The sequence below is a fragment of the Osmia lignaria genome, chromosome 15 (genome assembly GCF_051020975.1).
Source record: "Osmia lignaria lignaria isolate PbOS001 chromosome 15, iyOsmLign1, whole genome shotgun sequence".
Classification (NCBI taxonomy): Eukaryota; Metazoa; Arthropoda; class Insecta; order Hymenoptera; family Megachilidae; genus Osmia; species Osmia lignaria.
This window is the reverse complement of record NC_135046.1, coordinates 976461-991430: the sequence shown is the minus strand read 5'-3', so window position 1 is coordinate 991430 and position 14970 is coordinate 976461. Positions and strand designations below refer to the sequence as shown.

Here is a 14970-nt window from a genome sequence, read left to right as displayed (position 1 = left end):
AAATTTCAAGTTTTAAAAAAAGCTTATCAACCGAGAGGACCCTCGAAGGTTTGATAGCCCCAGGTCCCAGAAATCTTAATCCGGTCCTGTTACATAGTGTTTTAAGATTTATTATTTACAAAATAATAAAATAAATAATAAACTCAGTATTATATATGCAATTTATTTTCAAAGGACAGTAGCAAAATCATTGTTAAAATAATTCTGGTAATAATTTTATACAATAATGTTTATAGAACGATATTAAGCTGAATATACTTGTCAGTACAAACATCAGCTATCATCGTCCGAGATTTTCCTCGTCATGAGCGTGTAAGTTGAAAAATAAAGAGTGGGAGAAACCCTTTTCGGCGTGGACTATAAAACCACGATCGAACGATTGATGAATCGTAGTGTCGTTTTCGCGATTTACCAAGTAACACTTAACAAATTTCTTAGTTGAACAATACTTATCAACATGACGTACTCGAATACGAGAAAGAGAGTTTCCATCATCTCCATTTCGGAACGGATGCAAATACCAACAGTGAAACCAAAAGGTATATATAATATATATATGTGTATATATATATATATATATATATATATATATATATATATATACACATATGTGTGTCAATTTATATCTTAAGTGAAAATAAAATTGATCTTGATTTTGGTAGACGTCATATCTACAAAAACGTATTTTCCACTATGTTGTTTAAATATTGTGAAAAATAATGATAGAGAATGAGTTTGAGATAAGACACAATTGTTTGATAGATAAGCTCTCCACTTAACAGTGTTTTTTTCTCTGTGCTGTGTCTTGAATTTTTTTAATGTTATGTTTTGACAGAGGAAATGTCAAAAATTTGAGTTAAAATATAATAATTGGGTGGATTATTTCAGAAGATTAATATTATTTGGTTTTGATGATATCAAGATGAGTGTTATTTGTCTTGATTTTTGCAGAGATTGACGCGGTTCGCCTTCATTTAAAATTGTGCTTCTCACGTGTATTGCTTCTTCCACTCATTTTTCATATCTATCGAGATACATCGTACTGATACATCGTGGCGTTTAACTTTTCTTTTCATGAATTGTGCAATTCATTTGATAAGAAAAATTAGTACAGTATAAAAACTCAATATTGTCATTTAAAAATTTATTCAACTATTTTATAAACTTTTTTGAGACCTTATACCATTTAACTGTTGAAAAAACATTAATTTATGTAGAATAAGTCAACGCACTTAAAAATGTTTATTTTTAATTTTATTTTACTCTAACAACAGCAATTTAATTTCTAATACCTTTTCGTATAAACACTCGGTGATAAATAAGTATAAAATAATGTAAATATGTATTTTCTATAACGAATCTCTCATTGCATGACCTTTTTTTTAATTTGGAAGGAAATACAGTTTTAAACAATAAAAAAGTACCTTTTTATTTATTTAAAAAAATTACATAATTATGTATGCAAAATTTATGATTTCAAATAATCAGTTCACTTCTAATATTTCGCAAAACATAATTTATAGTTACCATTGTTTATAAAATACAAGATATTATGAAATAGATTTGCTAATTCTAATCTGTTATACAAATACCTTTTTAACAATCTATCACATCACATACCGCTGAACGCTGAAATGAATATTCATTTCTTCTTTACATAAATAACTAAAATTGCATCAATTATACTTGCAATCAGAAATAAGATACTTCAGATGTTCAATTTGAATTTTGAAAATTTGTAAGCAACCGAGCAAGTTTTTATTTATTAATTAATTTATTTTGGGATGAAAAATATCTTTTTTAGAGTACTGTGAATTTTAAGTTACATTCATTTTTATGCATTAGTTTTATAGAATTAAATTCACTATTTAAAAATTATTAATGCTTAAGATTTTTGTTCTAATTGTTATTATTATGTATTTATAAGATTTTAATGCTTTATTATTGAGAAAGTGCTCATTTGAAAAACATTATAATTTGTAATAATAATTTATAAATTTATAATAAATTATAATTATAATATTATAATTACAGTTTTGTAAATTTAGAATCCAGAAGATTTGAAAGTATTAATTATAACATTTTCTGAATAACAGCTGTTAATTAATTATAATAATACTTGCAAGAAAAAAGGAGCATTTATTTACTTTTAGGCTAAGAATTTTCAATAAATTAATATTCATACCTTGTATTATTCCTAATCTACGCGCTACGAATACAGAGTCGTTTTAACTGAATCATTTCTTTAAATGCAGAGCATACAACACACATTGGGTCAAAATGAGCTAGTATTTGGCAGATTTAAGTTTCAAAACAAAATTTTTAGTCCACATTTTTGAGATTAAAAACTTGTCAAGTTTCCAAATTCAAATTTTAAGGTTTCAAACTTCAAACTTTCAAGTTTTAGAACGCAATGTTTCAAAATTCGGAAATTCAAATGGCATAGTTACCAAAATTGTGAAATTTCAAAATTTTTTAATTAAAAATTTCAAGTTTTATAGTTTTAAGATTAAATAACTTTGAACTCAGGGGTCATTTTAATCTAGTATGAATTCTATATTTCTATGTGTACTCCTTTTGTTATGTATACATATGTATATACTTTGTTATACCTAAATACTTGAATTATACCTACTCCTTGATACAACAATTGGCAGTGATTAATAGGAGCAGTCTAGAGAATATCACATACAATAAACATTACAAAAAGAAAATATATAAGAATATATAATATAAAATAATACTTATACATAAGAAATATAAGATATAAATATACATATAAAATTAAATAAATTAAGTATAATATAAAACTTATTTTATATGTATATTTATATCTTATATTTCTTATGCATAAGTATTACTCTTTCTATATATATATATATATATTTTTTTTTTTTTTTTTAAATGTTATTACAACATAATAGCATTTTAACATTCTGATACTTTATTAAAACATTGTGACCATTATTTGTAATATGTTAGTTGGACTAAATGTTTTATTCGATCGAGGCACATCAAATTACGAAGGATGTATTAAGAACACGTTTCACGTGGCTGTAATCATCGTACCATGAGATAATGTAATTTTGTTTAAGTAATGCGTGCAGTGTGTATAAGTATACGTGACGAATCGCTTTGAATTCCAAGATGTGACGCCACACAGCTCGTCAATGTCAGATTTCCCGTGATGTCCTAGAAATGTGAAACAAACGAATTGCTCGTTGGCATTTTCTGCATTGCGAGTATTGTGGATTATGCAAGGAAGTAGAGAATGTCATCTCTCAACAGCAGAGAAGAGGAAATATCATTAAGAAAAAATTTATGACACGTTGCATCTGATTAATTTTATATTGAGTTATTAAACATAATAGTTGCAAATTATAAACAATAAAATGGAGAAGTAATTTAAATATTTATATCGTTAACTTAGTCAATGATATCAACTTAATAAAAAGCATCCAGGGCTGCATTTATCACTAGGCAAAGTAGGCACATGCCTAGGACCAGGGCCGAATTACGGTTTCTGAGGCCCAAGACTATAACATTTAATCGTGAAGAAAAAGGACAACGGTAAATAAAATTTCATTCAATGTTTTTTGACATAGCAAATGGAAGGTTTATAATCAGAGCTCCCTGGAAAATAGGGCCCGGCGCTGTAATCCTATTTAGACCTTCTCATAATTCAGCCTTACTTAAGACCTACTGAAAAGAGGGGCTCACAGAGATGTGTTTGTTATAACTGCATAAAACAAATACTCTTACTGCAATGTCAACGTTCATTTTTCTTACTGAAAATAATAAGAAATTGTTTACACAAATACTGTTTCGGAACAAAAGTCTGATGCACTGACAGTACCGTACATTAAAGATTTTTTAAAAAATCTTCATTTATGAAGACGTTATTAATAAGTTTACAGACATCACAACGGTTTTCAATTTTCAATTTCTTAAAATAACTTAATACCAATTGATTTTTTATTTACATTTTACATTTTCTTGTAATCACAAACTATAGTAATATAAATTACTACAACTTTAAAAATTGTAGTCTTTTTTTAACAATATATCACTCTTATTCTTGCTTGTATAAAGAACCCGATTTTCATTTGTATCGGGTTCGAAATATTCTAGACACGGCCCTGCCAGCATCACAATAACTCAAGAAATAGATGTATTTAAAGTTTCATAATTTCATTAGAGTTGGTAGTAAATAAATAATATTCCAAAACCTCTATTATTAATATGGAAAGAAATGTTTTACATTAATTTGTTAATGATTAAGCTATGCAAAAAGAATGTTATAAAAAAAGTTTTTGTACAATATTTAAGAATTAAGCAGAATATTTATAAACAAGATTTGAGAAGCACTTTAATGTTAAATGCAACTTAGTATCTTATTTGTTGTTAAGTTCGTGGGTACTGCTGTACTGAACTTTAAATAATGTAGAAACTGCTTGCTTTGCTTTTCTTACGTTAAAATATATTTATTCAAGTCAGTTACAGTTTGATGTCGGATTCAATTCTGTCGTTATTTCTAAAAACTCGTAGTTTAAGTAGTTTTCTTAAGCCCTGATTTGGGCGGTGACAAATTGCGAACTTATTCCTATTGGGTAGAATTTGTCTGGAAGGGGAAGTGTCGGTAGTCGTCTTCAGCTCACGGTAGTTCTTTGGAATTTTCCATCCTTGAGGAATTTTTGACCGTGGAAGTCATAAAAATGGGGAGCGTCTTGAACGGCGATCGAAAGTATAACGGGACAGGAAAGTGGTCAGAACGTGGACAATGCTATTGAAAAGGGGCGCAGGGTTAATTATGATTTTATGGTTATTAATGAAGGTTACGGGGTTTTCCGAATGAGGGTAGTATTGCTAAACAAAATTATCGCGAGTTATAAAAAACATGTGTACTTAACATTTGTAGAATATTAAGCAGTCGCATATTAACCACTTATTTTTATGTATACTTAATAATAAAATATTTCAAAATTATTTTCATACGTTATTAAATGATTATTATGTATTCTTATGTAATTAATAATTTTAAAAAACATTGTTTTATGACAAAAAATAGAATTGTACATTCATGGGGCGCGAACTCGAGACAAAAAAGTTTCCAGCGATTCCATTGTTGGACACCTTACCGACTTAACCATCGGCGACATTGAAAAACTTTGTAATATTGTAGAGAATAAGGTGCGTAATTTTCAATTATTTACAATAACTTCACTCTTTCCATTCAGATTTTACTGCATCCAGTGCAAAAATGTTCGAAATCACATAATACACTAAGTGTGTAAAGGAAATGTAAAAATTGAAAATATTTCTCATGTTATCGCACGAAATATATCGAAAATATCGGTTTTTGATTTTTTTCGATTTGATGCACCAGAATGAAAAATTTGAAAAAAATTGAGCACACCAGTCATGCTATTATCTAACTACTGTGAAAGTAAAAATCTAGTGTCTCGAAAGCTTCTACCCGAAATCTCAATTTTTCGATTTTTTTTGCGTTTTTGATTTTTTACGCCTAGGATTTGCAAACCGAAAAATCTGAGAAAATTCACAGTCATAAAGAAACATGGCTAGAATATTCTAGAATTTTTTCAGATTTTTTGAGTGCCATTAAATACGGAAAATATGGCAAAAACTACTTTTTCTTTCTTACCCTGTAACTACCCTCCCGGTTGAGGTACAGGGTTGAAACTTGGTGTACCATGGTTTTTTGGGATATGCTATCGAATGGTGCATTGCGAAGCAAATTCGGCTCAAGGGCACTTTTGACCATCTTATCCTGCTATACCCTTTGATGACGCGAAAGTATTACAAAATACCACGTATGAAATATACAATTTGCTGAAAACCAATTCGAATTGAATTTGAATTTTAAGATTCTGAAATCTCAGTTTTGACATTTAAAAATTTTGAAATTTTAACCTTTGTATCTCGACTTGATAAAACTGTAGATGTGAACCTTGAAAGTTTAAATATTATTCAAAGAGATGCTCAAACGCGTTTTCATTACATTCTAAATATCTGCTATAACGCTTTTTAATTGTTTTAATAACCTAATTGAGTAGATCTTTAGTTATCGTTTTGCAATTTACTATTATTTGTTCTTTTGTTCTTTCTATACAATTTGAAGAACACGAATAAAGTTTAATTTTTAAATAGCTCCATAGAAATGAGACTAATCGATCATTAAATACTATTGGAATATGGGGTAAATGATTATAGTCTTTTTACTGATACTTTGAATTTATTTCTAAACTGGCTTCGAAGGATGTTTGCTCTGTGAAATTCAAACTGGAAGTAAGGCAACGCACAGACCCCCGAAAGGAAATCTGCCGTCCACTTGAAGAAAGAAACTTCGTCTATACCGTGTTTGTTACCCTGGCCTCTAACAGTAAACAGTCACAGGCCCTTAGACCAGATGATGCCAGTCAGGCTATCGTAGATGCATAAAAGACAGTGCTTCTCAACGATTCATTTTTGTATAAGGATTATTGTTGAATAATCCAACACGCCTCCTCAAAAATGAATCGGGCGAGTTTAATCTAACTTAATAAACACGTTACAAAGTTTGCTAGTTTCTATAATACTATTTTTGATAAATTTTATATTTATTAATAACCATCCTTCTTTGCCTTCTCTGGGAACTACACATGGTCCAACATTTGTTGCGAGGGTTAGGGAAACCCAGTAAAAACCTAATCAGACCATTTCGAATACTTAACTATACTCATATATATTCATAAAAAAATGTTAAATTAATGTAAATTTTCTTCTTGAAAAATCACTCAAGTCCCATCCGTGTTCGAAATTCCAAGAATTTAGCTGCTGGCAGTGATTTCGTAAATATATCTGCTATCTGGCGTTCTGTACAGACAAATTCAAGTTTTACGACATTTTCTCTATTTGTTCTCTAGAGAAATGATACTTTATGTCAATATGCTTTGATCTTTTATGATTGCCTGGACTATTTGCTATATTTATACAGCCATTATTGTCTTCATAAATTATAATCGGATCAGAAATATTTATGTTAATGCTAACTGCTAACGATTTTAACCAAAGTGCTTCTCTAACGGCTTCAAACAATGCCATATACTCTGCTTCCGTTGATGCAGCAGCTACCGATGCTTGTCTTTTTGTTGTCCAACTAATCGTACATCGTTCAAATAATTGAAATATATATCCTGTGGTACTTTTCCTATCGTTTTCGTCATGGCCTCCCCAATCAGCATCAACATAGCCATATATTATATTAGTATAATTTAATTGAACTTTCATTGAACCTTTGAGGTATCTTAATATTCGTTTCAAATTCTGCCAAAGTTCTTTATTGTTCTTATTCGTGTACCTGTTTAAAATATTTATTGCATCGCACAAATCTGGTCTTGTACATATCATTAAATACATTAAAGAACCAATTAAATGTCTACAAGGAGCATCATATTTTTCGTCAGAATTCAAGGCTATGTAATCCAGCTTAGTTCGGAGAGGTGTACTCAGAGCTTTACAATCTTGCATTTTAAATTTCTCTAAAACCGTTTTAATATAAACACTTTGATCTAAGGTTATTTTCTCACTACTCCTTTCAATTCTTATTCCCAAGAAGAATTTAACGTAATTTAAATCTGTCATATGGAATTTACTCATTAAATAACCTTTAAAATTAGCCATTGTTTCTTTATTAGTAGTCGCAATCATAAGATCATCCACATAAAGCACAACATATATATTTTCAAATATATTTCCTTTATCTAAAATGTATATGCACCGATCAACCGATGAGCTTCGAAAACCTTTTTCAACGAGACTTTTATCAAAGACTTCAAACCAATATCTTGCTGCCTGTTTCAAACCATACAAAGCTTTATTTAATTTACAAACCTGATTTTCTTTGCTCATAATTCCTTCAGGAACTTTCATATAAATTTCTTCCTTTAGAGTACCATTTAAAAATGCTGTTTTAACATCCATATGATGTATTAATAAATTAAATTGGTTTGCAAAAGCAACTACAAACCTGAAACTTGCTATTCTTGCTACTGGAGCAAAAGTTTAATTGTAATCAGATAAATATTCTTGGCTAAAACCTCGTGCAACAAGACGCGCTTTATATCTTAATGGATTTCCAAACTCATCATTCTTTATGGTAAATATCCATTTACAATCTACAATATTTGTATTCTTTGCTCTCTCTACCAAAGTCCAAATTTTATTTATTTTTAATGATTTTAATTCTTCATTTATGGCTTGTTCCCATTTAACTTTATCATCTCTGGTTTTAATTTCCTCATATGAATTAGGAACACTACTTACAAACGATTGCGCACACATGAGAAGATCATATTGTATACTATTTTCATTCCTTCTAGGTTCAAGTTTTTCTTGTACTAGAATTTTATCATTTTGAGACGAAGACTCGTTTTGTGCATCTGTTTCTATCACAGATTTATTAGATTTATCACCTAATTTTACTTTCAAACTTACTTTTAATCTCGACTTCAATACATTATCTGAATTATCATTATCTGATTTATAAGACTCTTCACTTACTTTTACTGATTTTGACTGTATGTCAGATGCAGCAGTTTCGTCACAGGTTCTTTCATTAACTCTTTCAAGTCTCACCCCTGGTCGAGTTTTTAAGTAATTTATTTCATCCACGATTACATTCCTAACAACAACAAATTTTTCATTTTCAACATCCCATACTTTATAACCATTCGGTTCGTAACCAACTAGTATAGCTTTTCACGATTTTTCATCGAATTTAGTTTTTCTAGTTTTATTGTGCACATAAATAGTAGAACCGAAAACCTTTAAATGCTTTACTTTGGGCTTTTTACTATGCCACAATTCAAATGGTGTTTTATTTACCTTTAAAGCTTTAGTAGGAGTCAAATTAATTAAACATGTAGCAGCTAGCACTGCTTCTCCCCAAAACACTTTATCTAAACTTGCACCGCTTATCATAGTGCGTACTTTCTCCGTTATGGTTCTCACCATACGTTCTGACACACCGTTTAATTGAGGGGTTCGTGGAACAGTTAAATGATAATTTATACCTTTTTGCACACAGTAGTCTTTCATCTCGTTTAATAAATATTCTCTGCCATTATCAGTATACAAATTAACAACTTTTAAATTAAAGTGGGTTTCACTTTTATTAACAAAGTCTTGAAAAACTGAAAATACGTCTCATTTGTACGTAATTAGATATGTAACACAGTAATGGCTATATTCATCAACAAATAACAAAATAATTTTTACTATTTATAGTGGGTGGAGTGATAGGGCCGCAAACATCTGAATGGACAATAAATAATGGTCGTTTTATATGACTCTTATCTTTTACCCTTTGAAATGGTAATCTTGCTTGTTTACCACTAATACAAGCTCCACATAAGTTGTCATTAGACATTATTTATTTTATCAATGTACTCTACATCTCCAACCATTTCTTTATTTTTCAACTCTAAAAATTTCGATCTTCCCATGTGGCCTAAACATTTATACCATAATTGATAATCATTACGAATAATATTATGCGCTTGAAAATTGATATACTTTACCTTTTCTACATCAATTTCAAAATCAATCGCAGTTAAATTATTATATGGCTTATCAGTCATTACAGCTTTACCGTCCTTTTTTACCTCGACTCCTTTTTCATCGAAGGTTACGGTCATTCCAGCTTACTGTATTTTTTTTATCCGACTTCGAAAAGGAGGAGGATACTTAATTCGATGTGTATGTATTTTTTTTTTTTATGTATGTTCACCGATTACGCCGAGACGGATGGACCAATCGGAACGAAACCTTTTGCATCTGGTAGAGTATGTCTCCCGATTGGTCCCGTTAAAAAAACATTTTGCATTTTTTCATTCCGAACGAATATTTCTTCTAAATGTATGTTCGCCGATTACTCCGAGATGGCTGGACCAATCGGATAAAAAATTTTGCATCTTGTAGAGTATATTTCCGGATTGGTCTCGCAAAAAAAACGTTTGTATTTTTTCATTCCTAACGACTTATATCGCAAAAAACGTAATACTTCATTTATATCTTCTGGTGTTTATGCTGCAAGGAATGTACCGATTGCGATGAAACCTTTCACATTTAGTAGGAGGTATATCCGCGATGATATCACTTGCAAAAATTTATTGAATTTGTTAACAACTACTGTTATAGCAAAAAATCTACGCCTTCATGTTACTCTGCAAGGAATGTATCGTTCGCAATGAAACCTTTCATATTTGGTAGGAATTACAGTGTGTCAGGCGACTACCTCGACAGCCGTAGAGGGATGATTGCTAAGGGGATTCTAAACAACTTTTTCCTTTGCCAAATTGTTGGTTAAGGCTTGGTTTTCGAGTTAATAACAAAACCACCGACCAATACGAGCGCGTATAGAGCGCAGTCCCAGGGACTACAATGTCGGGTGCGAAAACCGGACCTGACGTAGGTCGCGAACGAACGGCTTGGCACCCCGTTGGCATAGCACAATAAAAAAACTGGACTAGTAGAACATTTTTAGTCGCTGTTTAGAACGAATACGGAACCTAATCTATTATTGCCTAACATAATGTAAAAAAGGAAATTCTAAGGATTCTAAGCAACAAATTAAAATGTTTGAAGTGGTATAATTAATAAACGTTTGAATTGGCGGTTACGCCAATGATGCAAAATTTGAAAACAATTTAAATAAAACTTACCCATTCGTTTCTAAATTAACTTGATACGCTGAAAGCAAATAATTCCCACTAGATCACTGTGTCGATTCTGGACATTCGATGAGGAAACACCTCGCCTATTATTCACACCTAAGTGCAATAAATGAGGGGAGTTCACTGACCCGATCATGAAAACTGCTGTTCTACCGAACGTGTTTCCTCGATTCCCAGTGACAATTATCTGCTTTCAGCGTAGTAGGTTAATTTACGAACGAATGCGAAAGTTTCATTTATATTGTTTTCAAATTTTTTATCATTAACGTGGCTTCCAATTCAAACGTTTATTAATTATTCCATTTCAATCATTTTCATTTGTTATTTAGAATGCTTAGAATTTCATTTTTTACATTATGATAGGCGACAAAAGATTACGTTCCGTATTAATTTTAAGCAACGACTAAAAATGTTCTACCCGTCCAATTTTTTTATTGTGCTGTGCCAACGGGGTGCCGAGCCGTTCGTTCGCGACCTACGTCAGGCCCGGTTTTCATAGCCGACATTGCAATCCCTGAGCCCGCGCGCTGTACGCGCTCGGATTGGTGGGTGTTTTTTGTTAATAACTAGAAAAACAAGCCTTAACCAACATTTTGGAAAAGGAAAAAGTTGTTTAGAATCTGCTTAGCAATCATCCCTCTTCGGCTGTAAAGGTAGTCGCGTGACACTTTGTATATCCGCGATGATCCCACTTGCAAAAATTTATGAAATTTGTTGTTTATTAACCATTTAAATTTGGACAATATTTTTTCGGTTTATGGTTATGAGCTAAGCAACAGAAACCCAAAATCACCTTACACTATTCTACAAATACTACAGGTTCCACTAAAAAGTGTCAAATAAAATAATTTTTAACAAAAAACAAATCCGACTTCGAAATGCACTAAAAAGTGTCAAATAATTTCTATTTCATTTATACCAATATTCCATAGCTATTAATAATATCTACTTAATCGTTAAATAGAATACCAAATACATTTCAAAGTTTTCGAAGGCGGCGCAAAATTATAAACTTTTCTTCTACTAGGAAGATCCTAGTTCAGGAGTTGGCAACATATGACAAATGACCCATTTGATAATTTCAAGTAAACAACATTCAACGGGAATCAACATACTTATTGCGGATTAACTATACTGCAGTTCACGAGAGACCATACTTAACTCGCGTAGCTCAGTAGGTTTGGGGACATTTTTAATAACGTGTGTGATATAATTTTTTCTTTGAAAAATAATAGAAATTTCGTTGTATCGTGTATCTTTACCATATCGTCATCGTGTATCACTTATCGTACGTCATATATTTCTGTCCACCATTTAAATGATCGCAAAGTAAAAAGCAAGCTGAAGAGAGGAATGGCACACGTTATTAAAAATGTCCCTAGACCTAGTGAGCTGCGCGAGTTAAGTGTGGTCTCTCGAGAATTGCAGTATACATGTACATCAGAAGTGCTACCAACTTCTGATACAATCGTTACAAATACGAATGTTTTCTGCCGTATCTATAAGGTTTCGAATTTTTTTCTTACGATTTATTAATTACCAAGTTTGCCATACCGCAGTCAAATCGTTATTAGCAGCATCGTATATTCGGGTATTTATAACTTTGCGCCGCCTCCGAAAACTTTGAAATGTATTTGGTATCCTATTTAACGATTAAGTAGATATTATTAATAGCTATGGAATATTGGTATAAATGAAATAGAAATTATTTGACACTTTTTAGTGCATTTCGAAGTCGGATTTGTTTTTTGTTAAAAATTATTTTATCCTTATTGACAATAAATTGTAAGGAATCTCAGCACAATACAGGACGTCTTCCAATGTCCCTTTTATCCCCAAATTGTTGGTGACCTTCAGGGTTCCTTTTTTCGTTGCCGTGATGTATTCTCCGGTCTTCGCAATCGAGATTTTCACCGGCGGCTGCAATACGGTGAAGCTCGAAAACAAATTGTCTTTGTTTAAAAGATGATCTGATGCCCCGGAATCCAAAAGGAAGGTTAATTTCTTTCCATCGTCTTCTATTTCATAATCTCCAGTCATGGAGGCAAATCCGGATGAATTATTATCAGTCTCCATCGGTTCTGATACCTGTACCGCTTGCACAGTCCTATTTCGCTCTTCTTTGTGTTTAAGGCTCCTCTGATAATGGAAGCAATCCTTTATTTTATGGCCTTTCCTTCCACAGTGGTGGCACTTTATTGTCGACACGGTATTATTAGGTTTAAAGTTTTCATTATATCTTTTATAAACATGTGGCTTCCTAATGCCACTTCTACTTTCAAAATTGTTTCTCTTATTACCACTATTTTGTCTATAAGCTCGAAGCACTTTCTCACTTGTAGAACAACTTTCCGTTTTTATTTTAATCTCATGGTCTAAAAGTCTAGTTTTAACAAACGCTAATGTCAAATTATCTTCTGACAAAGTTTCGATCGCGGTTATAACTGGAAGTGTTAATAGTGAATGCGACACTTTGTCGGTTTCTTCCAGCTTTGCACCAGCTGCCAACAATTCGGTGATCAAGTCATCAAATACTGTAAAATGTCTTATCAGCGGAGTATCACCTTTCAACTTCAAACTTAACAATTTTTTTCTAATAGTCAGCTGAGTCGCTAGGCTCTTTCTCTCATATATTGTGTCCAAATTCTTTAAAATTTCACGCGCGGTACTTTCCGTTTTCGCGAAGCCAAGAAAAGAATCCGACAGATACTCAACTGTACCTTTCGCGATTCTTTCGGCCTTTTTACAGTCCTCTGACAGAAATTCAGGAATTGAATTATCGATTATATTAATTACATTAAGTTCGTTTAATAATGCACGTATCCTTAATTTCCATACACTATATCGGTCACCATCAAATGGTTTAATGTTTCTTTTTACTTTTAAATTTTCCATTTTAAATTGTGAGGAATGTTCGCGGGATCTGCGAGCTAGGGGAAAATGAAGGCGGAAGCGCAACCTAAAGCGCTCTCTATATGTGCTTCAATTTACACCTTCTTCTTGTACTATACAACATGGCAAAGGCATGTGCGTTGACTGGATACAAACTGAGATAATTACTATATCGTTTACTTACTTATGTTTCAATTATATACGTTTCCATAATTATATGCTTGTATAAATAAACTTCTTATATTCAACAAATTGTATATACACTAAAACTGTTTTATTATCACTATAATCACTTACATGTTAGAAATATTTTTTAAGTATCTCGCGCGATCAAGGTTCTGGGGTAAGTGCCATGCCCGTTCCTCATGGTCCTCCTACCAGAAGATGCAAGATCTTCCCCACTCCGTGGCCAGATCCTTCTAGATCAACCTTATCTTTTTACACGTGCCATGCAGCACAATGACTTCGGGTCATCGGCTACACGCGCGTTCCTTCGAGGATCGGCGATCGAACTCTCTATCGCCGTTCCATAAACAAAACATCCGCGACTCTTAGAATTCGTCGCACCTCAAGTATCAACTACCGCCGGCCCAAGTCCGATGACAGACATATGGCGCGGGGTATCGATAGCCTAAAGAATCCTAAGAAATCCTTGAAAAGCAGGTCAAAACCCCAAATGCATTGACCCTGCCACGTGTCAGCCCTGCACACGTGCTGACGCTAACATACACGTCTACGATCACTAAGTATAGTTGATTAAGTACTCTTATAATTAAACTTTATAATCTAGCTTATTCACTACTTAGCACGTACTTTACTATTTAAAATTAACACACACAAAAAAAAACACAGTTAATAAAAGAGCGCAAACTGGGCCCATAACCTATTGGAATATGGGGTAAATGATTATAGTCTTTTTACTGATATTTTGAATTTATTTCTAAACTGGCTTCGAAGGATGTTTGCTCTGTGAAATTCAAACTGGAAGTGAGGCAACGCACAGACCCCCGAAAGGAAATCTGCCGTCCACTTGAAGAAAGAAACTTCGTCTATACCGTGTTTATTACCCTGACCTCTAACAGTAAACAGTCACAGGCCCTTAGACCTGATGGTGCCAGTCAGGCTATCGTAAATGCACAAAAGACAGTGCTTCTCAACGATTCATTTTTGTATAAGGATTATTGTTGAATAATCCAACAAATACGATTGAAGATTACCGTAAAAAATATATACAGGATGTTCCAAAAAGAGTGTTAGTCCTTTAAGTGGGTGGTAGCTGGGGTGATTCTGAACAACATTTTCCTTTGCGAAAATGTTGTTTGACGCTTTGTTTTTGAATTATTAA

The 14970-nt window shown here is 32.2% G+C and overlaps 1 protein-coding gene and 1 long non-coding RNA gene across 5 annotated transcripts in view; one reads left to right on the top strand and one right to left on the bottom strand.

Moving 5' to 3' along the window:
• The window catches only part of LOC117611249 (uncharacterized), a 63235-nt gene that overhangs the window by 8594 nt on the left and 39671 nt on the right, over positions 1–14970 (bottom strand). Inside the window, exon 3 of one of the 3 annotated variants that reach the window (XR_004583106.2) lies at positions 6180–6873. The exons of the other annotated variants lie outside the window; for them this stretch is intronic. This is a non-coding gene — a long non-coding RNA (uncharacterized LOC117611249). Of the gene's footprint in view, positions 1–6179; positions 6874–14970 lie in introns of those variants that run through there. 3 annotated transcript variants of the gene reach the window in all.
• The window catches only part of LOC117611247 (putative inorganic phosphate cotransporter), a 66711-nt gene continuing 52118 nt past the window's right edge, over positions 378–14970 (top strand). The window contains exon 1 of one of the 2 annotated variants that reach the window (XM_034339180.2): positions 378–539. In XM_034339180.2, coding sequence (XP_034195071.1) covers positions 458–539 — 82 coding nt within the window. In that variant the 5' untranslated portion in view covers positions 378–457. The remainder of the gene's footprint in view (positions 540–14970) is intronic. The other variant, XM_034339179.2, reaches the window with a different exon arrangement.